The 27,990-nt window shown below is 36.0% G+C and overlaps 1 protein-coding gene across 1 annotated transcript in view; it reads right to left on the reverse strand.

Moving 5' to 3' along the window:
- Positions 1-1,605: 1,605 nt before the first annotated feature.
- SLC41A2 (solute carrier family 41 member 2) overlaps positions 1,606-27,990 on the reverse strand; it is a 59,809-nt gene continuing 33,424 nt past the window's right edge. The window contains exons 9-11 of the mRNA XM_069859537.1: positions 15,175-15,306; positions 14,091-14,239; positions 1,606-3,591 (exon numbers count right to left, since the gene is read on the reverse strand). Of these exons, the coding sequence (XP_069715638.1) occupies positions 3,406-3,591; positions 14,091-14,239; positions 15,175-15,306 (467 nt within the window). The 3' untranslated portion in view covers positions 1,606-3,405. The remainder of the gene's footprint in view (positions 3,592-14,090; positions 14,240-15,174; positions 15,307-27,990) is intronic.

Here is a 27,990-nt window from a genome sequence, read left to right on the forward strand (position 1 = left end):
CAAGCAAAGGAAATGCGATGGGCTGACAAAAAAAAGATCTGAATCAGCCATAGCTCTAATTAGGCTAGAAATGATAAAGGAAGGTTTGATAGAATCTTCTAGCAGATGGAAGGGAGGAAAACGCTTGAAAAAAATGTAATGCAAAAAGTAATATTTTTATTTGCAAGATTATAAAATACAGCTGCTTTGATAACAGGAGACAGAATCACATCTCAGAATGCCCCTTTCAACTGTGTGCTTTGAGCAGTACAAAAAGCACCCTATTTGTCTCTAGTACAATTTTGGTAACATTTCTTATCCACACATAGAGTGAAGTAACTGACTATTACCGGGACATGTTTAGTAAAATTAAGTTGGTGGAACACTGTGAAAAGGTTGACTTGACTAGAGTTAAAAGTGTCATTGGGTACTGGAACAGGCTGCCCAGGGAGGTGGTTAAGTCACCATCCCTGGAGGTGTTTAAATGAGTAGATGAGGTGCTCAGAGACATGGTTTAGTGGCAGATAGGAATGGTTGGACTCGATGATCCAAGAGGTCTTTTCCAACCTGGCAATTCTATGCTTCTATGATTCTAAAATTGGTTTAGGGAGTACAGCTTTTGAGAACATGATAGATACTCTGGTATCAGAGTTCGCTTTCACGCCTTCTCTTGTATTATCCTCATGGCTGGAATAATATTCCCTCCCAAACTTGACGTAAGAACTTTTTATCTCCATAACACTAGGTAGCAGAGTTAGCAAACCCTGTAAGTTTTTACAATTCCCTTTCCACATAGGAATCAAACCCCTTCCAACGTCATAGATTATTTACTCCTTGCTCTTTCAGATATCAAGGCTTTCTCTGCTTTATCAATGTCGTACTTCTTTCCCCACTCAAACTCCTCTTTAACAATATCTTACTGAGACTATTCATTTTTTCTCACTTCCACCACTCCCCAAAGTACCTCTTTTTTCCACCTCTTTACCAGCTTCTTTGAACACAATTTGTATTTTTCTTCCCTTCATGAAAACCAGGTTTAATCCTGCCTCTCATAATGAATGCTGTGTGAAAATTTGCACTTCTTTCTTCCTCACAGTATGTATTTTACTCTCAACCATGCAATGAATTTTCCTTTTCCTAAAGTACCAAATTTTTGCATTACACTTTTCTATAATTTACTATTTCCATGCTCAGATTATTCCAGTCTGCCAACATATTTCTCCTTTTCAGATTTAATTGAATTTGTCCCATTTAAAATTTCTTCCCCAATTCTGCAATCTAAACAGTCACCCACTGGTCAGCAGACCAAACCAACAGTTGTTGGTTATTTACCAGGAAAACATTTAACACACTGAGGATACTGCTATCACTGAACACTACAATGTCCTCACACATCAGATAAGCACAGATCACAAGTATCTCAAGAAATTTTAATTTTTAAAAATCTTGCAATTCATTAACAAAAAGTCTTTAAGATCCAGTAGCTCTAATGAGAAAAGTGCTCGAAATGGCAACTTAGTTGATTCAGATGACAGTTCTATCAGAATAAAAAGATTGCATCTACATCTGTAATAAAAATGAATGTGCATTTTGGAAAAAAAATAAAATTAAAACAGTTACATCTAGTCAATTTTGAACAATTTAATAGGAGTATTTCCTGCAATGCTACATACAAGGAATTATTTTAAATAACATTAATAGAAACTGTGAAAAGTCAGAGAACCTGAAGTTAGGAAGATTTCATCTTTCTCTCACATAATCAAAGACAGAATACACACGATTCATTCAAACAACTATAGTATCATAACTGTAAGAAAAAGCTTAAACAAAACTGTTTAAATGAGGGAGCTAAAAGTCAGGCATCTAAAATCCATGTGTAGGCACTGAATAGCTGGTTTAATTTTCAGAATTGCAAATGCTTTCAACTTGCAGAGTTTAAGGTGACCAACACCTACAGAATTCTCATTAACACTTATCCACATAATTAATCTGAGTAGGTCCAGCAAATTAAAAGGGATTTATAAGCATAATTCACATGACTAATGCTTACAGGATTACAATATAAGCTGATACATGGATTTAATTATCTAATTTAAGTCTCAAAATTTAAAACTTTCAATCACAACACTTAAAGTACAAGTTGTTTATTTAATTACGCATCTGGCATTTATACTATAGTATTCAAAAACATATACCATGAGAAACTCCCATTAGATTTTGAAGCAGAGCAATTAGTATGTTTTTTTCAAAGTGGCAACTAGAGTCCTCATGATCAATGTACTATTTGAAATATTGAGGTATAAAAATAATTCAGAAGCAGTCATTTTCCTTACTGATCATATTACTTCCACAGTTTGGAAACAGAAATCCTATTAGCAGAGATTCCTGTTTAGAAATGGATGACATGGACAGCTCTGGAATTTTAGAAGTTTTATATAACTTCCTAAGTGTCTAAAAGAGGAAACATGAACTTTTATACCCCAAGTTTTAATCAGGGATCAGTATTTACATTTGAATCAACACCTCTAAATACTTCGGCCATCACACCATCATTATATCAGTTAGTTAAACATTTTTTCAGTTGCTAAATGAAAATACACTTTTCAGCACAAGGAGTTTTAATCATTTCTCTGTTATTATTTATCAGGTCAGTGCATATTATTTGTCCTTATTATGCTCATCCTCATGAACAACAACAGCAAAATGATTAGGTTGTTTTTTTTAGCACAAAGAAAAATGGCTCAGTCCTGCAGACGCTTTTCAAGTGTCTAATCTTATAAATGCTGATGGTCGTATTAGTATACATAAAATAAAGCTTGTGACAAAATGCTTAGACAGTCAGGGTTCAAATCACCATAACAGATATTATTGATATCAAGTCTGCAATGGTCAGAGAGCTACCACACTGAAATTACAAGATAAGAACATATCATCAACTAATTAGGTAATGTCTATGAAAATGATTCATCTGAGGTCTACTAACCACTTCTGTGGTAAGATGAAAATACATACCCACTTTGTTCCTGGGAAGGAAAGACAAGGCAAGCCACTTACTGGGCTTTGACCTCCTCTTCGTCACCACTGAATGAGCAATTAGGAATTGTTCTGATTTGCAATACAGGTAAGGAATTGTTCTTTTAAAAGAGCAGACCTTTTAGAAACTTAAAACTTGATAAAAAACTGATCTGCCCTTCACTGTGTCTACTCAGGTAATTTCACTAGCAGCAATGCACCTTGGTTTCAGAAGAAAGGTCTCATATTTTCATCCTGTATTTAAAAAAACAAACCAAACTAAAATCATTAAGGCTGTTTTATATCAGTGTCAACTTGGCTGACTTATACCAAGTGAAAAAATCACTTTGAGAACCTTCAAGTAGAACGGTCTTGTCAATATTCCAGGAAAAGTAATTGCATTCATTGGAATAATTAGTCTCCAACATCGCCATCTCTGTCACCTATGAGCCACAGAAAATGAAAACCTATAGCTAGTAAGGCAGTTCCAAGCAGATCTCCCAGTGCAGTAAGATAAGGGATAGAAAAGCTGTCAGGATCTTTCCCTTTTTTCCAGAAGTGGTGCACCATCCAGTCAGCGATCCATAACAGAGTAAACACCTACAAAGCAACAAACAAACAAAATCTATATTATTATCACTTAAGTTATACTGAATGGAAATAAGCAGTCAACATAATTGTCTCCTTAGTATTTAGCACTATTGTATACAACTGCTTTTGAAAAACACAGAATTAAAGAATCATTTAGGTTGGAAAAGACCTTCAAGGTCTTCATCAAGTAAATATAACACTAAGTCCACCACTAAACCATATCCCTAAGCACCACATCCATATGTCTTCTAAATACCTCCACGGATGGTGAATTAACCACTTCCCTGGGCAGCCTGTTCCAATGCTTGATAAATCTTTCAGTGGAGAAATTTTTCCTAATATCCAATCTAAATCTCCCCTGGTGCAACTTGAGGCCTTTTCTTTTGTCCTTTCACTTGTTACTTGGGAAAAGAGACTGACACCCACCTTGCTACAAGCTCCATTCAGGTAGCTGTAGACTGTGGTAAGGCCTTCCCTCATCCTCCTTTTCTACAGAGTAAACAATCCTAGTTCCCTAAGCTGCCCCTCATAGCACTTGTTCTTTAGACCCTTTCATTTTTGTTGGACAGCTTCATTGCTCTTTGTTGGACATGCTCCAGCACCATAATGTATTTCTTGTAGTGAGGGGCCAATAAATAACTAATATGAATGAATTTCAGACTAAAACTCCCCACAACTAGAGACAGGGACACGTAGCCAACTTCTTTCAGTCAATCATATGTACAGGTAGAAGGAACACATTGAATCATGGATTGAATCAAGCATTCTTCACCCAGCCTATGCTTGAGGACTTCTAAAAATGGCAAGAAAAAGCAAAATCTCCAACAAAATGTGTGACTGCACTTGTCACACAAGACACCACTCTGTTTACCAGAAGAGCATAAGTGGTGCTTCAAGATCACTCAGAACCAACAGATGTTGCCCCAGATGAAAACACGGGCTAACTCTAGTTTCCACAGGTCTAGAACTGAGCATGAAATCAGACAAATACCAAAATGATACAAAGAATTCCAGGTCAGATTAAAACCAGTTTCATCTTAATTGTATGAACTGCAAAAAATGGTCTAGAAGGCACTTCTATTCATTAAATACCAGCTGCAGACCTTCTGTAATAAGGCATACCTGCAATTTATTTTATTAAATTGTCACTCCAGGCTGAATTTGTCCCATAGCAAAAGATCTCATTCCCAACTGTGAATGTCTGAACACTTGAGAGGTTTGATCTTAATACCAAAGGTATGCATAATCATAACTCAATTTTAAGTTTTAGAAAATAATTCCTTTAATGTTGCATGGCTGTGTGATAAGAGATTCTGTTTCAGTTGTATTGTGTGGTGGGGCATGGCACAAGATGAATGGAGAAAGGATCACTAACTGAGATTCCATTTCTTGTCTATTTTAAGGAGCTGCTTAAGATGAAATAAACACTTTTTACATCTTTTTAGTTAATCAGATCTTTAGGAGGGGAAAACTTAAGACACTTACTACCATAAGTAATTTTTTAAAAAATCTACTATGTACATTTAAGAGAATATGCAGTATCAGAAGTAGTAAAAAGTGCAAAATTCACATTTTATTTAGTAAATGATCAATTACTGGTATCAAAAGCATCTTTCTAAATATATGCACTCCTTTACTGATGCTGCACCACAATACAAAATACAGTAAAATGAATGTCATTAAAATCATGTTGAAGAAGTTTTTCAACTAATCTTTGCCTTGCATAAGTACATGTTAAATAACAAGCCCGAATTTCTAATTACAAAAAAAAAAAAGAAAAGGAGGAATATTTACTTAATGAAAAAAGCACGGCTTATTTATATAAACATTTTTTCTGAAAAGGGAACTCTGTAGTCTAAGCTAATTATGCAGGTTCTAGGTGTGCTGACTGGAATCCAAACAAATATATTTAAAACAGATGTTTTCTTTGGAAGACTATCAGATTCTTTGAGTCGGCTCCTTCTTCTAACAGAGACAAAAAGAAGCCTGTTTATAAGAGATACTGTACATTAACATCTCCTACTGGATGTATACAGAAGACTCTGTAGCGCCCCACTTCAACAATAGTTACACGTGTTCCACATTATTAGAAGATGAGAGCATTCATTCAAAAAATAATTTATAAAGCATTTATATAACAAAATAAATTAGATATATCATGCACAGTTCAATTTAAATGACAGTATATGCTTCTGGCTGTTAAAAATCATGACATGAAAACCTTTATTTTGTCCATGTATTTTCCACCCTAAAATAACTGGAGTACTGTGAAAAATATATAGTTTGGAAATGAAGTTTTGTGAACCTTTCCAAATAATTATTTTTATTATATTAACTTACGAGTACATAATATGTAACACAAATTATAACAAACCTCACTTTTGCAAGTAATAGAAAAAAGTTATAGCACGTTACATTAACTGCTGTTTGTAACAGGATATGGTGGCAGTTCTGTAGTGTTTACAGAATAAGTTATGAGACTAAAGTTCACCAGGCTTTCTTCTGGTAAAGGAACAATGCTATCAATCATCACACATCCGCATGGCTAGCAACTCAGAACAGTCAAAATTATACAGATCAGTCTTTGCAAATGGTTACTTATTTGCTCACAGTAGCTGCTGTTGCAGGATAGACGTCAATAACTGTGATTTAAATCTTAGACAAGATTTTGCTTCTTATCAATATTAAGAGGCAGTGATGAAAGTCATCAATTAACTGTTATTTTTAAAAAAAATAAGCAAAAGCCCTACCTATGCCTTCACTGGATTTTTTACAGAGAGACAGTAATTGAATTTAGAGTGATAAGAAAAGTCCCTCCCAAAGATCTGACATGCATACAAAAAAAAAGAGAAAAATCATACAGAAGACATTATAAGACTTGTAACTATAGCAGCACACCACCACATTTTCTGGGATTTATCAGTGACCTATACTTATTTCAGTAAAATCACACAGATGGCATAGCAGCACAAATACTGTGTACTTCTGCTCAGCACTCATGTTATGAAGAAAGCTTTCCTAATTCAAATTAAAACCCAGCTGGTTTTGAGAGAAAAAATAAAGGGATCTAAATTATAGAAAAGCCTAATAAGATAGAAGAAAAATTATCTGTTTAGTATGCAATGCTGTAGAAAAGTGATAAGAAAAGTCTGTAAATATAAGCAGAACTGTTAAGGATGTGAGCTAGTATTCTGAAATTGTTTAATAGACAAAGGAAGAGAACAATAAAGTATTTTTTTGCAAAAAAAAGATATGAGTAGTAGTAGAACAGAGTGCTAGGAATTCTCCCAGACTGAAGAATGAAATAACCTGAAGGTTTAAGAAAAGTAAAGATTAACCAAATATCTATATACATAAAAAGATCTGTCTAAGAAAAGGGAGAGACAGTATAGTCATTGATAAAGTTAAAAAAACCCAGAGCAAGGACTATTAAAATACAGATGAAATCCCAGATGGTTTGGTATTTTAAAAGGAACAGCATGCCAGGTGATTACTCTTCTCAGAAAAAATATAATCAAAATTGAGAAAAGTGAAACTAAAGAAACTATCAATAACATTGGCAAAAACGTCCTCAGAAGACAGAAGCAGCAGAATATAGCAATAAGAATCAGGGAGAGGGAGGGAGGGAGGGAGGGAGAGGAGGACAGAGCATAAATTTTTATCAAACCCTAATGATGAAGAATCTGCAAATAAGGAGTTTAAGTACACATATTTTTTACAACAAAGGATAGAGATAGAAAGTAGTGCTTGATATTGAACTTTCTGATTCAAATTATGAATGTCAGATTGAAACTGAAATTGAATGTGAATGCTTAAAAAAGAGTGAGCCTCACTATATAAAGCTCAAATCTTATGATTGCAAGACTAGAATGGAAACATTATTCAATACAAAGCTGTTTCTTCTTTTGTTATTGGAAACAAAACTTACTTTCATTCTTCACAAGTCTTTAGATACAAACAAGAAGTTTAGCTGAAGAAAAGTTATTTTGGGGCTTTTGCATGCAGTAAGGACCCCTAAAAGCTATCTGAATTTTCTCACGGAATTAATATCTCATGACTTCTGAAAAAGGAAAAAAAACAAACCAAACAACTCTCTAAGCTTCCTAGATCCTAACTGATGTGTTGCAGGATGCTATAATATTTTTATTGTTTCTTTCATCTAGCAAGACTATATTTAATCAGTGAATGCATGTCAAATTAACAGTGATAAAAAGTACAACATTCAAATTCATAATATGTGTAAAAGAGGTTTGAATCTTTCACATTTATATTTGTTCATACATTAGTGAATTCTAACATAAGACTGGCAAGAGAAAGTTTAGGATATGTTTTTTTCACACTGTTTTTATGAAAATGCACTAAACTATAAATTTAGTATGTAGAACCAAGACTTATTGTAAGTTTATTTTGTATGCCTTAGATTGACAGGATATCCTGGGTATTGCTAGTTCTGATTATTCACCTCAAAAACTTTCCATATGAGGATGCATTACAAAATAGTTTCCTTCTGCTACTTTATACAGGAAACACAGATGCAAATAAACTGTGGTAACCTCTTCTGAGATATAGCTTAGTCCTGCTTTACTGTCAAACCTATACTGACTCAAAATTCACCTATAAAGTAACTATGACAAGACCTGGTATTTACTGCATAAGAACTCTCAGAAATCCATGAAATTCAAAGGTAAGTTTATTTCTTGTTTTAATTATGAGTGAAAAACCCCATTTAAGGATCTCTAAAAATTACTGTGTCCTGACTCTGACAACATTCTAACCAGACTTGTGATTTAGATCTTCTAGTGGGTTTAACCTTTCATTAGGTTAACTTTTAAATTATATGTTATATTTCTCAGATTTTTAAATGTCTTTTGATGTCTTCATGTGAAACTAAGTACTAACTGCAAAGGACTCATAACAGATCTACACTGAACTTCCTTGCTGAATTTCCATTGTCTACAGACAGAATTTTCTAGTCAGTGAACTCTCAAAATTGGTTCTACGTGTATTTTTCAAAAGAAGTTTCTCTCCACTGTCTTCTCGTGTAACGTATCTGGTGTGCATCATGTCACGGGGGAACAAGTCGCTATTTCCTCCAAACATACAGAAATTCCTTTTAATGTCTGACTGCAAAGAAATCTCTGAACAGCAAGTTCTTTCTTGCTGTTCTTGTTTGTGTTGCAGCTCAGTGGTTTTAGCTGCACTGTTATATCCAAGTACCTGGGCGGCATAACACAAATTTATGCAAGATTAAAACCTCATCTAAGTAAAAATGAGGATATCATTTTAACTGAAGTTGTTTCTAAAACAATTTGATTATACTGACATAATTTTGTGGAAGGACACTTTTTTACTCCACACTTTAAATCCAAATTCCTCACACTGCTTTCTTGATTTCTTTGTAGCTTTGCCAGAAATCCTGGTTTGACCAAGACAGTCCTAATTTAAGGCTGTTTGTCAGATGTCTGAATGAGGAGTGCATCCCAGATCCTTAAACATTTAGGTATGTTCAGCTTGCACTAGCTTTAGCACAATGCAGTGTGTCACGCGACATACATAAGCACTTTGAGCTCAGCCTGCTGGAGGCAAAAATGAGATATTCCTTCCAACGACTTGGCAGGAGCAAAGCTTCTACCACAGACAGCTATGTGCCTGGAAGTGAAAGAGCAGGTCATGCCTGCATTCAGATCCCAATTAATCTGACAAATCTGCTTCTAATGCTGCAATGAGAAAGTGTTGAACATGCAGAACTGTCCAGATTTGGACTTTGGTTTCTGCATTTCCTTGAATCATGTAGTCTCTTTAGCAGTTACACACTCTACATTTCAGAAGTAAACTTTCCTGTTAGAGAAAGCTGTATTTAAAGGGCATCGGTATTTTCTCTATAAACACAATGTTCCTTATTTCTGTATCATGTAGTCTTCCCCATGAGTTATTTTTCCACATCAAAGAGGCCCATGCCAGCATTAGAATCCTCACACAAGTGAGAAATCTAAGACATTTTTGATGTAAGCAGGAAGTCGTTATAAGCACTGCTGAATTCCTAGTTTTCTATTGCCCTAAACAGCCCTGAAGCACCACAAAAGTTACTTCACAGCACTATATATCTGACCTTCATTGGATAAGACAGACTGCATTTTGAAATTACATATTTGCTTGGTAATAGCTCTGGGAACCTTCTATTGTTTGCTTATTCCACAAGTCTTTAATGTAACTGTGTGCTCAGATTTGGTTAGGAGGTGTGAAAATTCCTCAGAGGGCATTTTACTGGCTCAGTGAGAACACGAAAAACAGAGGCCGCCTTCGAACACTCAGAGTCCTCTGCCAGGACTGATGGTTTGGCAGTTCCAGGGCTGCTCTTATTCTCTTGCAGGTTGACAAGACAGAGGATGAAACTTTGCTTAGTGCATAGCCTCACACAATTAAAAAATACTTGTGCCTTTGTGAGGTATAAGAGGATAACTGTTTTTCAATTAATATATTCTTTGTTGGTCAAATTCCAGATTATAACTGCACGTAGCATACTGGTATGTGCTCATAGGTAACTTGCTTTTATAAAATTTGCAAATCCAAAACCACATTTCAAATAACATGCTGGTTTATGTTCATGCCCATTGGCTTCACCAGATATTGCATGCTGCATTATGTGAAGCTCCCTGCATACTTACAGGGCATACCTCCCTAATAAATATATATTTTTTAAATTTTCCTCTGATGCTGCAATTCATAAACACAGAACAGGCTCTTCACTACAAAGCTAATGCAAATCTTTTAAACTGAAGCCTAGAAGTTCTTGTTGAATGCAGACTAATACAAATATTTGTACAGTTTTCCCCAAATTTATGAAAAAATAATTGTGAAATCCTAGACCCACTAAAGTTAAAGGGAGCATTGTCTTGTATTAATAGGACCAATTTATAAATTTAATTGAAGAACACTTCAAGAACATGTGTTTATTTAGGAATAGAAACAACAGTACTTTTAAAGGTATGAGAATTAAAATAATATGAAACACTTGCTGGGTTTTCTTAAGTGTAGAAACCCTTCTTCATGAAGAATCAGAGAATATGCAGATCATAATAATCATATCTTAATTTAATGATTTTGAGAAATAGCTACATATTTAGTGAAACTGTACTTCTTTTACTACATAGCATATTTTTTGTCAATAATAACTAAATCATACTATTGCTAATGTATATCATGTTATATAAATTATTTCTTTCCCATAAATACTTCAATTAAATGTCATGATGGGGAGAGAATATCTAAGAATAGGTCAGGAGAAGAGAGAAAAGAAGCCGGTAGGCATGGGTGGTAAAAATCAACAATCAAACAAGTATCAGAATTGGATGAAAACAAAACTAACTAGCCAATTGGAACTTCAGTAGTACTGTACAGAGCTTGCAATCCAAATAGATTCCAAATTATCACTTTGGGATGAAGAATGTTGAAATTTGAAAAATCTGAAGCAGTCCTGTTAAAATACCAGATAGAATTCATATTTACATTATAAATTTACTGCAAAAGTAATCTGGAAGAACATAAACTAACAGAGGAAGAGAGAAATATAAAAGTTATAATTAATGATATTGTGTTAACATCTCCTTGATTTTTTTCAGCTTACTGTAACATTCTAGTTGCACGTTTGTCATTTCCCTACTTCCTCTCCATTTTAAACAAACTGGACAATCGGAGATAATAAACAGATCTTGCAGTTAATTTAAAATCTATTTCAGTCCACTGTAAAATATATCACTAAATAATTTAACATTTTACAATAGTCACCTGAACTTTAAAGACAGAAAATTTACTTTGTTCCTGCTGTTGCTTTTCAATTTAGCATTAATTTTTTAACACAGTGGAACAAGTGCAAATAAGTGGTATATTGCCACACTCATTATTCATCTAATCTTCTCCCCCCATCAGCAAAATACAAGTAAGGAACTGGAAAAGGCAAAGTAGTGATATCAAACCTCCTCAAACGCAAGACTGAACATAATTAACTCTTACATTTGGGAATCACTATAGTCTATTATATTATCATCTACCACCTCAAACACAAAAGATATAGACCACTCAAATGCAGGCTTGTAATTTTTTATATTCGTTTTCATATGCCTTCCATGCAAAGTGAAAATAAACACTAAGTCCAACATATTATAAAAAAGGCCTAGAAAGCAGATCTCTCACTGCTCAGAAGACTCCAAATGGATTTCTTTTCTTGATAATTGAAATGATAATAACTAGCTGTGAAGTTTTTCAGTTTCATAGCAGAGCTGGAAAAGCTCTCCTTGGAAGCAGAAAAACAGAAATCTGGGAAAATGAGATCAGTAAGTCTTGGCTTATGCCAAAAGAAATGGCAGCTTGAAAACTGTTCTTTACTATAACCAAGTGCATAGATGATGGCACTGAAAAAAGTACAAATGTATAAGTGTTTTCTTTGAAAAAGAAGTAACTTAAAATCACACAACAACAGTAGGGAAGTGCTTCAGACTGACAGGTAACTAAAATATGTCCTAGATTTAACGGTCTAGAGCTGCTCTCTGAAAATTTTAAATCTGCTCTAATTAGAGGTATCAAAACTACAATAATCACTGCTAGAATAATCAAAATGACAGAAAGAATCTATTAAATATTTTCAAAAGGTGTTGAAAAACATGGGATTCCAAACTGCAAATCTGTCAAGACCCATGAGAAGTTATAAGTATGCAATATTCTTACTCAGATTTGAAGTAAATACACGTCAAACTGCCTTTTATGGCTAAAGATAGAAGGTAAAGAGGAAAAAATAATCTTTAAAAAGAGCAGGGAAAAAGAAAAGAAGCATTTCTGCTTTATAGGTGAAAAATCAACCAAATTAGATCCTAGGGACCACAACGGAGATGCATGACTACAAAACTGAATACTTTAATCAGACCTTGAATATATAAAAGTCAACTTCTCGTGTGTATATGAGCTGATGCTGCATCTGAACTGCTGTGTGATCTGAAAAGTCCTGCCCTAATGCCTTAACTTGGTTTTCAACTGAACTTCTGCATTTCTCACATCTTACCCTATCTCCTTCTGCTGAAGAAAAGGTTTGTAGCCTTTGTATTATAATTGCAGTTCTTTAAGCAGGAGTACGGTATGGATTTTACATGGATTTATGCAAGTTCATTCTCACATGACATCTCTTAATCCTAATAGTGGCTGAAATAACTCTGCAATTTTACCTTCAGCAGAGGCACTAACAGGGACTTTTTCCTCAACCTGTTTCTCTAAAGCTTATAGGAGCTTAGTACCACTGAAAGAGCCAAGACTTAGAAAAGCTTGACCGAAATGAGCTAAAGGATTCAAAAGTTATTATGAAAGACAGATAGACAGAGTGAGTGAATAGTGTCATTTCCTCAGCAGAACACAATATTAAACAAATGATAAGGCTGGAAATTAGGGATATTACGTAAGAGCAAAACTGAAAATAATTTATGACTTATAGTACAATATTCTCACTTGCAAAGGTAGGAACTTTACCACTTATAGTCTACCAAAATAGTATAGACTTCTCATAGAAATTAAAATAGTTACAGGTTTGGGAAATTATCTTTATTGAAATAGCAGTGTGATAAACACAGAAAGACAATTCAGAACTTTAAAAATTATAATTTTTATTAAGGATTGACTGAGAATACTGCTATTTTAAAACTAAGCTGGTCACATCTTTAGAAGTAATGCGTATTTAACTTGAACTGTATTTTTATTATGCAACATGAACAGTCAATTTTTCTTTTTAAAGTACATGGAAACATCACAGTCAATTCAGCCAAGTTTTAGCTAAAAAATGGCAGTGGATTTCATTGCCTGATTTTTTATTACTAATTTCTCTAAGTGAAATTATTTCACCTTAAGACATTACTATTTCAAAAGGTATCTTTCAAACTTTGCTGGGTTTGAACAGGCCACTACGTAAGACCAACCAAAATAATCTAACAACGTTTGACAATTATTGCAATTACAATTCTTGTACAGTGATCACTGTCAGACTCATTTCAACTTCAATAAATACTAAGAATGCACCAAGCAAGCTGTAACATTCTCATCTACTGCTTTTTTTGACTATGTTAACTAAAACAGTAATGTGAACCACTTTAGGAGATTTCTTCAAGAGTTTTCCTGGATATATTCATTATTCATAAATGCTACTTTTGCTTCTCTTCATCTCCTCTCTACTTGATTAAAATGATGGGGATTTTAGATGCAACAGTTCCAAGAAGCATGTGAAAGTGAAAGTGCAAGATGCATGAATTGGAAATAATGCAGTCAAGTGTCTTCTGAAAAGCAGTCACAATACAGATACACCTGTGTAAGCTGTATATGTGTGGAGATAATCCATTACTTCAAAAATGTGCTGAAAGTCAGTATTAACCCATAGCTCCTTGTACTATTCATGAAATTTCCGAAATCAGATAAAATATTATTTTCTTCAAGAACTTGATTTTGCAAAAGCATTTTCAAGTCATACTTGTTCTTACCTGTAGTAGAGCTGCAAACAAATATACTGCTATAAATATAGGAGTTAAGGAAGTGTGGCCACTTTTCATTAAGTGGATAGTGTACAAGAAAATCAGGTGTCCAGGAATCACCAAAAGAAGCAGAACTTGGGCTGATTTGTTATTTACTCCTGCAATTAAAAAATCCAAAATTCAGTTATGCTCTTCAATTATCATACCAGATTTTTATTAATTTTAATATTAAAAAAACAGTTTTGGAATTCCACAACATCAACTAGCATGGACCAGCAGGCGTTATTTTCCACTAAAAGACTCCTTAAGGATTTACACTGAGGGAAAAAAGCTACTTCTAGTATCTGCCAGAAAAGTTAAGTAGGACCCTTCCAGAAGAGGGTGCAAATACTAGCTTCTCTTTTGGAGCTGCAGCAATCTCCTGAAGCCTTCCTAGGAAGGAGGATATTCTGGACACCATACTCAAGACATTCTCAAAATTACATTACATTACTAAAAAGTAATCCCACATTTACCATTTTCTCATCTGTCCCAGTTCATTTCATAAACACGAAAGTGTAATATAATCTTGACACATCACATTTCACAACAGTTACTGCATTGTTAGGAGAGGGGGCAATACAAGGGAGGAATAAGCTGTGAAGCAAGAACTTTGAAAGAAAATGGCAAATGGGAAGTGGAAAGTAGAAGCTTTGCTTAGTAACAATGTTAGATGAAAAGTTTGGTCCTAACAGGAAACTAGGTTGAACTTCTAGAGGTAAATGACAAACACTGGGAGCAGGTGAACAAGCTAAGGAAAGATGCAGGCTGAAATCCTTCTGAGTGGGTATCCCCACTGCCCTGCCTCCTCAGTCCCTATCTTTGACCCATGCCAGGGTTACCCCTTCATCTGTGTTCTTCTCTATGTATTGCCTCCTGCAGGGAGTTCCTGGCGATTCTCACGGGCAAAGAGCTGTAGGCAAAGGAAACCAGCAAGCCTTTGAACTGCATACAAGTTCAGTTTGTTGCCATGTCTCACTGGTGTTACAGTCTGCCATACAGGGAGAAAAAGATGTAAGACAGTAGTTTTAACAATTAACTGACTGATACACACCTGTACCGTAATAGGTTCTGCATGGATAATAGCAACCCTTGGCTTCTTCTGGCAGTTCTCCAGGAATGCTGTGTAAATGGAGGTAGGTAGAAATTCTGCTAGCTTGGATAGCTACTAGATTACCACCAATACCTGAAATACAAAAGGGAGAAAGCAGTAAATTTTCAACTACTTTTCCTCTAGTAAGCAAATTCTTTGCAAACGTACCAAATTCTTCTTTGTTTACCACAACCCTCTACATACAAAAGTTAAAAAGAGAAACAAGTCTAGAATATATATTAGTTATAGACAGTCTAACACCAAGAACTAAAATAAGTCAAAAAACCTGGGCTACAGTTTGGTGTATCACTGGATATTTAGAATATCCATACTGGAAATTTGGCTATTAAGAAATCAATTTTAATTCAAGATAAGTGAAAATGATTCCTCCAAAAGGTTCAATCTGATGCTTCCTCATAGGTGAAAATCCCTTTTATTGCTCTCTCTTCTTTGGAAATCCCTCAAAGGAAGTACTACATAGCTGTGTCACTGCTGTGTCACCTTCCTACATCAGTATTGCTGCACATAGAAACAACGCAAAGCAGATGTACTCACTACCACAAGCATAAATGCAGATTTCATTCACAGAACCATAGGGCTGGAAAAGACTTCAAAAGCTAGTCTATTCCCCTTTTCACAGAGCAGGATTAACTATAAACTTCTGCCATTCATGACTCAGATTGAAAAGACAAGTGTCTGAATAACTGATTTTTCAAAGAATGGTAGTGATGGAGATTCTACCTTCTCCATGACAACAGTTGATATACTTTCTATTAGAAAAAGATATTTCTATGGAACTTGGGATGTGAAGAGAAGTGGCCGGTATTGTTAAAAGGCCACTGCGTGTAACCTCTGAAATGACTAGGGGATATCCTTGATGACTGGAAGAGGGCAAATGTCACACCCATCTTCAGCAAAGCATTTGGCACTTTCCCACAGCTTCCCCTTAGACAAACTGACAACTCACAGACTGGATAGGTAGTTTGTGAGATGAGTAGGAAATTGGCTGACAGGTTGCACTCAGAGGGTGGTGATCACTGGTTTTTACTTGAGCTGGCAGGTGGTCACAGGTGGGGTCCCTCTGGGACTGATCCTGGGCCCCACACTGTTCAACATCTTCGCAAATGACCCGGATGATGAGATTGGAAGCACCCTCACCAAGTTTGCTGATGACACTAAACTGGGTCATGGGCGGACATGATAGAAGGAAGAGACATCTTACGGAGAGCCCTGGACAGGCCAGAAGTGTGGGTTAGCAAGAACAGTATTAAGTTTAACAAAGACAAGTGCAAAATCCCAGTACGGGCTAGGATCTATGTTGCTGGGGAACAGTCTAGCTGAAAGGGACCTTGGGATTCTCATGGATGAGATGAACATGAGACAGCAGTGTGCTGCTGGAGCAACAAAGGCAAATTGGATTCTGGGCTGCATCCATCTATGCTTACAGAAGCAGAGACATGATTATCCCACTCTGCCTGGTGCTTGTCAGGCCACACTTGGAGCACTGTGTCCAGTCCTTGTCCCCATAATTCAAGAAAGACGTGGACAGATTCAAGAAGGTCAAAAGGAGGGCCATGAAGATGACTGAATGACTAGAAAACCTGCCCTGTGTAGAAAAACTGAAGGAGTCAGGTCTTTTTTCCCTGGAGAAGGAGACAAGGCTCAGGAGACACCTCATCACAGTTTTCCAATACTGAAAGGGTGGCTACAAAGAGGATGTAGGCTCTCTCTTCACAAGGAGACACATGGAGAGGACAAGAGGCAATGGATATAAGTCACACCAGAATAGGTTTCATCTTAATGTAAGAAATAATTTTTTTACAGTGAGAACAATCATTCACTGGAACAACCACCCCAGGGACATGGTGGAGTCCCCAGCACTGAAGCACGTTTTCAAGATGTGACTAGACAGAGTGCTAGATAATCTTACCTAGGCTCCCTTTCCCACGAAACATTGGACCAGGTGATCTTTTGAAGTACCTTACAACTTGGGCTATTTTATGAATTTTTACGTCAAGTGAATAGAAAACTAAACCAATTTATTCTATCTACTTTACAGCATGCAGTGGCAGTAGCATAAAACTCTCCTACCGCTATTATGCAACTCAAGGGTATACCAAGCATATGCTTTTTTCCCCCCAGATGCTTTACATAGGCAGAAGAAACACAGATTTGCCGCCACTTCGGAAGGAGAAAGTTTGTTTATTGAAGTTGAACTGATTTGGTTATCTGATGCTTTGGGCTTTGTCTGGCTGTAGAACCAATGTGAATGGTCACCACAAGATGCTATTTGCCAAATCTTTTTGAGGACTACAGAGTGGTCAGGATAATTTAGTACTGAGAACTCAAAGATTTTCTGTCTTACTGCTGCTTAAGGACAATTAATGGCAGAGCCTAACAAGGGAGTAGGACTTCTAAGCAAAAGACTTCAAATATAAATCAGGAAACAAAGTAGAAAAAAAATCATAGAGTTGGCAGAAAGGACTGTTTATGAATCTTACCTGCATCTCCCCAGTCAGAAGGTACAGGGACCAAATGTGAACTAACAAAAGACTGAGTCAGTCTTTACAAAGACAAATAAAATAATAGTAGCTTTGTTTCAGACAAACTACAGAATCAGAAGTAAAATGAGGGATTTATGTAAACTCCAAGAGGGGTTTAAACAGATTTAAACCAATCTAAGTAGGGCCCAAAGTCTGCCTTTTGATTGAGAATAATAATTTCAAGACTTCTAAGAAATGAGAAAAAGGTATGGAAAGGGAAACAGAAATAGAAATAAAACTAAGGATCAATGCAGTACATTTGTATGGGAACAAGATAATTTCTGGGGCTGAATTACAAAAAAAGCTGTTAAACATGAAACTGCTTCTTAATGAAGCTACAAAGCTGAGGATGCTGCCATATGACTAGAAAATCTGAAACAGTTTCTGCTTAAAAAAGGGGATAAAAGCAATCTGGGTAATTGCAAGCAAGCTAACAACTGCAGTAACTGAGATATTCAAAACAGTATTAAAAGAAAATATAGTAAACTCTTCTCTCACTATCCATATCTATTACAGCACTAGGAGAAGAAACAAAAGATAGAAGTAAATAGGGCTGTTTTTCAAGGTATGCTCTGAGGTTTGTAGCAATGCAACCATAAACCAGGTTGGCACTTCCCCGCCTCCTAATTTCTAGCATTTCCTAGGATGTATGCAATTTCCTCTTGTGACTGATAATTATCTGCTTCAACAAATTCAGACAATCAGAAATATGATAGATGATCTGGACCTCTTTCCCTAATTAATAACAGGGAAAACAGAGTGAGAAAAAATAATTAAGGAAAATGGAAATTTGCCCATTTGAAATGGCAGTTAAAAAACTGTCTGGACAACAGAGATGGGCAGTTTCTATGAAAGAAGGTATAAGATTGGTTGTCAATCCTTTGATTGGTAGCAATTAATCAAAATTCTTTTTACTTTTCTAATTGTCACGTAGAGAAAGTTTGCCCCATGCCCCCTTGTGCATGTAAATAACAAGAAGAATGATTGAAAAGCATTAAAAGTGATTCTAAAACAAACTGGCCAGCCATGGGACGCTTGTACACAGAGGTGATATCTGCTCTGCAAAGGAAGGTGACATGCTAAGCAAAACAGGCAGCGTGGAGTGTGATTTCAAGAGCTGTAACATTCTCTTTTCTATTTTAATTACAGCTATGTTGAATGTACACGATCTGTTTTAGCCAACTGGAAACCCAATATTCTTACGTTAAGCAAAATTACTTTAAATTTTATTTGGTCTGTATCTCAATAATTGAATACCAGTGGTATTTTTTTAGAAGATATAGAAGATATACAGGTGTAGTGGAGTGTAAAAAGCTTCTAGAATTCATACATCCTGCTCTGGTTCAACCAGAAAACAGTGTATGCTGATGGATGGCAGCACTCACCGTCTTTTAGTTCTGTCCGTCCATCTGCTAGTTATTCCTTCTAATTATTTTTTGAACCTTTGGGCCAATTTCAACCCTGACACAAGGACAGATACTAACTACCTCCAAGTATGGTCCAACAAGCTAACAAAAAGGGAACAGTGACTAGGCAAATAGATTCAAACCTGTGCCCTCAGTCAGAAAGAGGCAGTAATAAAAGCTGTATGAGCTTATAACAGCATAAGCATGCCAGCTGGCTGGTCAGCAACTAGCTTGGAGCTAGGCATGATGCCTCTTGTTCAGCCAGTAGTTTAGTGACAAAGAAGAGAAACAATGTTGTGGAAAGCACAGGGAGAAGGGAGACAATGTTGTGAGCAGCGGGTATTGCGGGGACACGAGGCCATAGGGAACACTAGGGGCTGAAATGACTATCTGGTGCTCTAAAAACTCAGGATACAAATCAGCATGGAACCAGGTTTAATTACTCTGCTGGTCACAGAATGACTTGTATAAAGCTGTGCTTGCATTGAATGAATCACTTCAATATGTACAGAGATATTTAGCTTGTTTTGTAATAGCAGTCACTATGCATGTGAAGTTATCTCAGCAGTATCAGATTAATCTGATCCCTGCAAGAAGCAGAAAACAGATAAAACTGTGTAGGCTGACAATATGTCAATACACAAAATTGATAGCTTCTCGGCATCTTCTGAATACATAAAATGGTCATGTGCTCTATAGCTGCTCATATTATGGAATTCTCTGTAGACACAGGAGGACTGTTTCCACGGTCATTTAAATCAGAAAATTTTGCTCCTGAAAACCAGTATTGCAGTCATCCTAGCAAGCACTTTATAACAAAGACTAACATTGTTAGCTTGTTTTCATTTTCATGAGAACTACAACACAGAGGAAAATAATTTCTTTCCAAAGTAAAATCCTGCAACTGTTACTGCACACCTCTCACAACAGCAGATGTGTTTAACTTCAATATGAGAGTGCTACTTTGTCAATAAACAGAAGATATATTGTCTTGCTAAAGTGTGAAGGATGTCACGCTAACTTACAACATTAAAAGAAAAATGAAGCCCTTATCATTTTATTGAGCCAGTTAGGGCTAAGCAAGAATAAATACTTCAGAAAACTGTTAACATACTGGGTTTTGTCTAACAAGTACAGAAAACCATATTCAAAGTAGAGCCAAAGCTATGTCATGTATTTGCAAACAGGCCTACGGGCATGATTATATTAATCATTATCTGGAAAAAAAAATTCTCTAATAATAGAAGTAGCCATGCAATTCTGAAAACCACATTAAAATATTTCACACCAATGCATCTTAAAGAATATTTCAAAGCAAATCTGTGTCTCATAACCCTTATCACAGGTGAAAAAAACAGAATTTAAGGGAAGCTGGATGGGTGTTGCTGATGTAAACAGACTATTTTGAGACCATCCAATGCTCTGGGTAGCATGCTAGGTTGTTTTTTACATCAGATCTTATACTACAGGTTTTGATGAACAGGGTAACATTTTCCAAGGAAAACTGGGAGGAGTGGCTGATAAACCAGAGTGTTGTATGGCAATTCAGAGGGTATGCTGTGGACTGGAGAACTCAGTCGAGAGGAATCTCATTAAGTTCAACAAGAGGAAAACGAAAGTTCAGCATCTAGGTAAGAATAACCCCTGCACCAGTACAGACTGAGAGGTGACCACCTGGAAAACAGCTGTGCAAGGAAGGACCTGGGGGTTCTGGATGACAAGAAGTTAACCATGACCCTGCAACCCAGCTTCATGGCAAAGAAGTTCAACAGCACTCTGGGCTACTTTAGAAAAAGCATCACCAGCCCACGAGAGGTGAAGTTTCCTCTGTACTTTGCACTGGTGAGGCCACATCTGGAGTACTGTGTCCCTTTCTGAGATCCCCAGTACAAGAAAAGGACTTAGTGGTGCAAGTCCAACACAAGATCACAAGCACTGTAATATCTTTTATACAAGGATAGGCTGAGTACTGTGGCCGTTCAGCCTGGAGAACAGAAGGCTCAGGGAGATGTTATCAATGTATAGAAATTCCTGGGATCAAGACAAAAGAGACAGGTTCTTCTCAGTAGTAACAACTGACAGGACAGAAAAACCCCACTTTTTTTCACTGTGAGGTTGTTCAAACATGGGAACAGGATGCCCAGAGAGATTGTGGAGTCTCCACCTGTGGAGATATTCAAAATCCTACTAGAAACAGTACTGGACAATCTACTCTAACGGACCCTGCTCTCTTTTGGACTGGATCTCAAAAGGTCTCTTCCAACCTAATTGGTTGTGTGATTTTATTAAAAAGTAAATAAAGCCACCTCTACCTCCTAACTCTATTTCAGCTGTGTTTAAAATAAGCAGAGCAAGCACTACTTGCTTACTGCTTTTGAAGAACAGGTGTATTCAAGTAACCTTAGAAAAGCCTCTAAATTTTGAGCCTTGAGCAAACAAGGTACTTCCCTTCTTGTCATTTTCCAAGGCAGCTCACTGATTTTCAGCACTGTTAGGAGCCCCTTACTCAGGGTTTTACTTATCTGCAGAAGGCCAAGCACCCAAGAACCAAGGTATTCCAAAGCCAAAGTTCATAGCAGATGCAGCCCTCTGACATATCTGGAAATACTCCATGGATACAAGTAATATAAACTATTATGCAGTCGAATAACATAACTACTACACTTCCTCTCAGATCTCTAATTCAATGCCACAAAGTATTGCCTAACTAAATATCACTTTGATAATTTGCTTTAACCTTAGCATAAAATGAATACCTGATAGTCTTATTTAATATGCACTATTCACAGCTTGGACTGAATAGAGATTTAGTAGTTTCCTTTCTACTTTTCAGTGGTGCTTGCCACCATAAATCTGACTGTTTTACAAACATTTATGCATTTCTTTTTAAAGCATACCTGTGAAGTGATATTTTTGTTCTCTCTGCAAAAAGCATTTTCAGTTTTGGAGATCCAATGTAAATCACTTAAGCTTTTTCTTCCCCAAAATTTATTAGTATTTAAAGCTGACTTCTCAATTATTTCATTTGTACCAGTAAATGTTTAGTATTTTTTGGATCAGATCCAGAATCTCTAATCAGGGACTCCAGAAAAAAAGAATTAAGTTATAATTAATGAATAAAAAAATCTGGTTTAAGGTACTTATTTAGCACCAGGGAGGAACCACATGACAGGGGAGAGTAATATTCCAAAGCAGTACCCAACTACCTTATTTATAAAGTCACTTCCTCTCCTGTAGGTCCCCATCTCATTCTTCCTTTTTTCTTTTTCTTAAACATATATAAATGAAGCAAGGTTCCTGCAGAAAACTGCCTCCTATAAAAGCCCTGAGAACACATGATAAAGCTTCCATATTCAGCTTTAATGACCAGTGCTGTAACTGCTCACAAGAACATAAAAAACAGCTGCATGATGGGGTACACATAATTGTATAGATATGGTAAACTATATGTGTATCAATTAATGGAGATTAAAGATTTTTAGCAATCCACTTCTATGCTATGGAGAGAAATTAACCAGCGGCAGAATATCATGTGGTTCCCAAGCATATATAATACAGCTTGTGCAAAGGGACAAAAAGCAATTAATACCTACAGAAGGGAAGAATTAGGCCAACAAAATTCCCAAATTGATTTTTCTTGTAATTCTGTCAAGACGAGGCAAGAATATTCTCACTTTTGTGGACTCCTGTGTACAATCCATAGTTCATAATAGTCTGATGTGCCACTAGTCTTTCTGGAGCTCAACAATAACTTGCTCTTTGATGCAATTTGTATTAAAAAAATGAAATTAAAATGAAGGAAAAGAATCTCAGTTACAAAAGTGACCAAAACCTCTAAATTTTTAAATAATCAGGTTATCTTTTGGAAAACTGAAGATCAATTTTTGCCCTGACCTCTCTATCATTAACTTTAAAAAATCATGTTTTATGCCAGTGAAACACTTAGAATAGAAGCCTGGCTTAACTAGGTACCTTTTAATGCTGTCTTTTGATCCATACTTCTTATGCCTTCCTTCAGATTTCGTAGCATCTCTTTTAATACTTAAAAGTGTTTGGGGAGAAACAGTTGGAAATCAGTAGTTTTTTCCTCCAAGGATGTTTTTTAAGAAGAGTCTTTGAGATAACATTATATAAACAAACTATTACATTTTAAAAAGGAACATTTTGTTTCATTTGGCTTACAAATAATTCCTTTCCTATGCATAATTAAAATTTGTTCTGTGTTCATAAAAAAATTGGACATACTAATGATATAATTTTGACATGAAAACTATTACTGAAATCTTGTAAAAAATTTACAAGTAAGATGTAAAACATCTAATAGCATATAATACAGAGATTTACATGTACAAAGTAGCAACTAAAAAACAGTAAAAGTATCACCCAATTAAGCATTGGAATTAAATATCCAGAATCAAAACCATTCTCCTTTTTCATGTGAAAATAAAGACCGAATTATAAGTTTCTTGTAGAATATAAGTGCCTTCTGAGACTATCACATTCTTTCCAATTCAGGACACAGCAAAATTAATTTGCTACCCAGCCAAATTGCTTTACTACCATGCAGGTACACTAATGATTTCCCTTGTAATTTAGAGAGGCAAATTTCAGATGCTCAATTGTCTGAAACAATGGTTATCATCTCATCAAAGCACTTCTTTGCTATGTGAAAGCTGAGAGTACAAGTATGTTGTAAGAAATTAAAATATTCAAAATTATTAAAAAGTGCATTTTCGTTTTTTGAGGAGGAATGGTTTCTGGGTATTTTCTTCACAAATTCTCCAAAGTGCACTATTTATAGGAAAAGCTCTCTGAAAAGAAACTGAATGCTTGTCATTCAGTTTATCCTACTAATAGATAAAAAAGGTATGGTTTGGGGATTATACTTTGTAAGCTTTACTTTCACCACCCAGACAACAGTCATTCAGCGAGTTTTGTGTTAGATTTTCTCATATTCCTTGCTCTACATGTATCCCCTCCAGATATCAAATAATCTTAAAACAAAGAGTAAGAAATACTACAACAGTTTTATGTCACCCTTAAGGAGTATTGCTTCAAGCCTTCTGTAAAAGCAAATTTTTCTACATAATACCTGCAAAGTATTTCTCATTTCCTGTGTGCAGGATTAATTTGCAAAACCTTCATTCTACCAAATTCATAAAAATGGTGTAAAGACTACCAACATGTTTGTTATTATGCAGTAACTCCTGAGATAGAAATACTTAGAAGATATCTCACAATGTTTTATTTAAGCATACAGTGGAAATGGAGACAAAAGTGGCTCTATCTGGTAACTGCGCCTTAGTTCATTCCCGCTATGTATTCAGAAGCATGTAACTGTTTAAGGCATTATCTTTTTTCTGCACAAAGGAACTCTGTTACTTGCAAACTGCAATTTCTGAGCCAAATTCAATATGTTGTGATGCTGTAAGAGGATTTGCAAATTTTAACCGTCTCATCCATTGCAAAACATAAAGATCAACTTGAGTATCTAGACTGAGGCACAGCCACACTTGGGCTTAGTCATTTTGCTCAGAATTTCAGTACATCAAACACAGACATCTAAATCTCAAGTAGTTTGTAAGCACCACAATGGCTGAAACCACAGAGTGATTCATTGATTTTTAAAAAGCAGAGCTACAATTTAACCCACTCAACCATGGAATTAAAAATTATTATTCATTGCAAGAAATGTGTTTAACAGGGGAAAAATGGAAAAGGGGTTGTGTAATACTTCCGTCCAGCAGCAGTAAAGCTGACTATAAATACCTGTCTGCTTAAGAAGTATTTTAATGTTCTTGGCAAATACTTGTAGTTACTGTTCATGGGGGTCGGATCCTTTGAGGTCGCTCAAATTCCAGACCAATATTGCTTAAACCAAAAGATTTATGGCTCCACACTGAAATATATGTGATGAAAGTAATTTGTCTCACTTCTAAGGATATGTAAGTCATCTACATGGGATCAGGTTGAAAGCTACTTAATGGCACACAAAGGAAGCCTAACACCTGAAAATGTTGCAGTGCACACTGCTCAGGATTTTGAGATATGGTAACTGCCACTGAAAAAAAAAAACTGACAGCTTGAAATCCTGGACAAATTTACACTGTCCCCATATTTTGGCTGAACACAATCCCAACAGGTTACAATAGTTCTTTCAGGTTTCCCTGGTTTCTTTCAGGTTTCCTGTGTCATGCAAGCAACAAACTCTATGGTAAGAGAATGGAAAAGGCATCCACAAAGTGTTTCAAGGGGAAAACCTTCAGCTCCTTTCACTACTTACATTTACAGTGAGAATTCCAAGGCCAGGAAAGCACTGGTAGAGAAAGCTTTCTGACACAGCAATATTTGAAAAGCCATCTGTTAAGTGGTCTAGCACACATTTTGTTAGTAAATGAGTGTCAACAGATGTGCTTTTTTTTAACTGAAAGACTTCCTAAACTACACTACACTGACCAGCAATATCAAAAGGTGCCAGTAGAATTATGAAACCCAGGAGAAGCTAATCTAACAGCAACCAAAGAAATCACCAGCCTACAATTTCCTTTTCCAGGAAACAGGCACACTCTGCATCCTCTACATACAGAGCAAGTGTGTTCTATTTTCCAAAAGAAATGCCTCTATTCTTAGAATTCTAAGGGTTGAGGAGGTTAGAACATGCGCACAGAACACTTACTTACACATTACACCCCTCTGCTCTTTTGTGGATGAGGCAAAGCCAGAATTCCTTACTGCTTCTCTTGTTGCTCAATGGCACAGTAAAAGCAGCATTGCTATTATTAGTACTAGGACATGGGCCTTAGGCTAACATTAACTTATGCAACCATTGCAAGACTCTAGATTTGGCCTATTAAGCTTGTTATGAGCTTATTATGAGCTAAAAACTGGAGCTTGGTATGAGGTTTCTCTTCTTACAATGGAGAGTTTAAGTTTGGAATAATAGCAAAGGTCCTGAAAATACCGACACATAACTATAAACAACTTATTGCTGGTCCGTTACTAGACACTGAAGAAGTCTAAACTTTAGGAGCTGGGAAAAGACTGCTTTGCTTATAAAAAGAAAAGAAGCACCTAAGCATGAAAAATACAGAAAGCAACAATTAAGGCTCCTGGAGTGGCTTGGAAAATAACATTCTTGGGCATTGTGTAGTAGTCCAGGGGGCAGATGACAATGGTTAAGAACAGTCTAGAAATACCCAACTTATGAAAAAGCAATATTGAAGGCGGGTGGTACAATCATCAAAGGAATTGTCATCACAGGACCATTGAGGGACCACCACAGCTACATGCATGTCTCTTCCTATCCCTGTCTTCTTGAAGCACTGTTTCTCTCTCTGCCAGTTCAAACAGCCTCAGCTTTCCCTCTCTTCTACCTGCCTAATTCTTCAAGTATCTTTTGACCTGTCAGCTAATCACCCAGGGCTACATATAGCTTTTTGGTTAGTTCTTTTTCTCTAAAGATAGTTTGAAATGATGTATGCACGCTGCCTTAATTCCATTGATAAACTTCTGAAAGAAAATAAGGAAGTGAGCCTATAGAGAATAAGAGAGTCTACAGAGAAAATCCAGAAGTATTATGATACTGTACTGGAGCAGAAATAGAAGTCTATGGGCAAATAGGAAGAAGCAACCACCAGACGGTTGTTTGCTACTTAATCAAGGGATGTAATCTTAGGAAAGCAGGACCACTGGTAAGAGTACTGGTTTGGATACACCGACCCAAAAAGAAAAAACAATCCTCTCCTCTTAGGAAGAAAATCTAGGGGATTAACTAATTGGACTATTATAAGAAAAATTACAGATGTAAAGCATAAGTTGAAGATCAACATGTCTGCCCTGCTCTTTAGTTATCTGGAAATCAAGAAGGAAACACACAAAAAGGTAGATGAAAGTACATGCAATTTTGAATTAATATAAAGGCAAAGCATAGGCAAGGAAGCTTAAAGGCTGAAGTGCAAAAATTAATTTACAGTTAGCAATGAACACAAGTGGCAACAGAGAAATGCTTCATATTAAAAGAAAGACAGACGGAAATATAGGACCTTAATGGGAAAGAAGAAAATGCAACATGATCTATGGAAGATTAAAACACTCAGTTCTCTTTGTCTACTGCCTTCATAAAAATGGTGATATCTAATCACAAACTGATATCTATTAAGTCTGTAAGGCCTGAGGGTGAATTAAATTTAGTGCATCCTTGGAGAGTTAGATGAACAATCCATGAATTATCAGTTACCATTTTTTTCAGATTGATTATCTTTGAGGTTAGAGAATACCAGTGGACTGTCAAGGGGAAAAGAGAAAATATATCTTTTAAAAGGGCCAAAATGGATAATCCGGGGAACCTGAATATCAGTGGAATTTATATCTCTACATAAGTATCAGAACAAAGTATTTAAGAGACAATTTATAAACAACTAGAAGATATAAAAGCTGTAAAATAATAGCTAACATGAACTTGCCAAGAAGAAGGTTCTGCCATCACAATACAATTTCCTCCTCTAACTAAATAGCTTGCCTAATGGATGCAGCAACAGATACACAAACTCACAACTGTATTAATGCTTATCAAAATGTTCTCGTGCTATCCCATGCTACATTTCCATTATCAGGCTCTGGAAAACGAAATATATCTGGGCAATGTGGTTCGAAACTAAAACTCAGTGTCCATATTAATGTTTTATTGTCAAGCTGGAAAACAAGTGATCATAATACATTTAACTGATAGCTTAGAAAACAGAATAGAATATTCACGTATGGAATTTTCAAAGTTCAAGTTAAGTCCAAAGCACTTTTTAAGTCAAAAATTAGAAGTCAGAATTGTCTTG

Source organism: Phaenicophaeus curvirostris, chromosome 1 (assembly GCF_032191515.1).
Source record: "Phaenicophaeus curvirostris isolate KB17595 chromosome 1, BPBGC_Pcur_1.0, whole genome shotgun sequence".
Taxonomy (NCBI): domain Eukaryota; kingdom Metazoa; phylum Chordata; class Aves; order Cuculiformes; family Cuculidae; genus Phaenicophaeus; species Phaenicophaeus curvirostris.